The sequence below is a fragment of the Oryzias melastigma genome, unplaced genomic scaffold, assembly GCF_002922805.2.
Source record: "Oryzias melastigma strain HK-1 unplaced genomic scaffold, ASM292280v2 sc00308, whole genome shotgun sequence".
NCBI classification, from domain to species: Eukaryota; Metazoa; Chordata; class Actinopteri; order Beloniformes; family Adrianichthyidae; genus Oryzias; species Oryzias melastigma.
This window is the reverse complement of record NW_023416917.1, coordinates 214,657-216,493: the sequence shown is the minus strand read 5'-3', so window position 1 is coordinate 216,493 and position 1,837 is coordinate 214,657. Positions and strand designations below refer to the sequence as shown.

The 1,837-nt window shown below is 38.5% G+C and overlaps 1 protein-coding gene across 1 annotated transcript in view; it reads left to right on the top strand.

The window, feature by feature from the left end:
• Positions 1-379: 379 nt before the first annotated feature.
• Positions 380-1,837, top strand: part of LOC112140377 (zinc finger protein 37-like) — a 14,457-nt gene continuing 12,999 nt past the window's right edge. The window contains exon 1 of the mRNA XM_024263318.2: positions 380-721. Coding sequence (XP_024119086.1) covers positions 598-721 — 124 coding nt within the window. The 5' untranslated portion in view covers positions 380-597. The remainder of the gene's footprint in view (positions 722-1,837) is intronic.

The window sequence follows — 1,837 nt, the reverse complement described above, 5'->3', positions numbered from 1 at the left end:
GAATTTATGTTGTTCTCAATACGGATTACTGTGCAAAAAAAGCCACCGAGTTACCGTTATTAACGTGTTTGGATTACTGGAGAAAATAAAGTGTCTTGAAGTGGCGCTGTATCCTCTTAGCTTAGGGAGTAAACTACCATCATGTAAAACAGCAGAAGAAGAAAACATTTGTAGTCCGTTTGTAGTCACTGCAAGATCGTATGGTCCTGATCCTTAACGTGTCTTTTTCCTTTCGCTTTTTCAACAATAAGGGAATGTTTTCACTATGATAAACATTTTAAGTGCCATATTAACATCCTAAGAGGTTATTATCGCTGTTATCGTCCGAAGACCGTAAAATGCTTTAGCGGAAGTGACGTATGGTTTGCGCATGCGGGAGAGCGGTGCAACCGTTTTGCTTCCGCATCCAGAAAATGCAGCCACAAGGACGGCGTTGTTTCGTTCGGACGTGGTTCGGGTCCGAACTCTCCAACTTTGGTCGTCAAAAGGGGTTGAACGTAAAGACGACGTATCTGTGATTGTGAGACTATCAGATGATCGGAGCTGCTGCTGTTCAGAAGAATTTGGTGTTCTGGAGATCTGAGCTACAGCAGGAACATGTCTTCAGAAGCTCAGAGAGAGTCTGTCAGCGAGCACCTTTCTGCTGATGAAACCTTCAGACTCTGTGAAGGAACCATCGTCCAGAATGAGGAGAACCCCGAGCTTCAGCTCCACCTTATAGGTATGTTCACTGCATCCACCTGCAGACAAATACACGTCCATCAAATGTTGATGGAACGAATCTAAAGAACTTCTTTGAGTTTGAGCTTTGCAATAACTGCTTGATCTTCACTGGAACCGAGTCTTTGAAATACTGTTTTGCACATCCAGTCATTTAGCATCTTATAAAAGATACCATTGATATTTATTTCCATCTTTTTGGTTATTAGATAGTGTCTTGCAGCTAAAAACATATTGTATTTCTACCTAATACCAAAAGCTAAGGGTGTGACGGATCACAAAACTCACGGTTTGGGTCATTTTTTAGATCAGGACAAGGAGAAAAAAAAGCTAGATTAAAGCTAAAAAGCTATAGCTAGCTAGCTATATTAGTTTTCCTACATACATTGTATTAAACATACATAAAGTACTTCAAAGGAAAAACACATATTACATCAAAAATGTCTTCATTGAAGCCTAAAAAACACTAACATCTTTTGAATGTCATGAATATTCCTTTACATATGCATATAACTTTACAAATACTTAAGATATTTAACAAAAGTCCATAATTCCCATCTAAACTGGATGGATAGATGGATGCATGTAAGACGGATCCTCTTAAAGGGCCCATACCATGACGAATCAACTTTTTGAGCTTTTAAGTGTATTATATTGTTCATTACTGTCTTTAAAGAACCACAAAGTGGTATTTTGATCTGTTCACTCATTTCTGAGTAATCCTCTAAAAACTAACAGTAGCCCCTCCCATACTCACAAAAACGAGCGGGTCCTCACTTGCTGATGTCACAACGTGAGACGGCCCCTTTCAGGAAGGGGCTGTCTCACGTTGTGACAAAACTGTATTGTGATATAAAAACGTTGTTTTGCTCCAGAATTCTCGTTTATTTCAGTCGGATTGAGCGTGCTCTGTGTCACTGCTTCAGGTGATAAAAAAGGTTGATTGTATTTCCAGTTTTAGAAGGAACATACTTAATTTAATTTTACCTAATTTAAAAATGGTTTGAACGCGTTTTTATTGTCATCTAACTGTAAACTTAAATTCAGACATGCTAAGAAAACAAGGACATTTAGTGGAGATGAATCTGCCTCCAAATGATCACATTTCATATTAAGT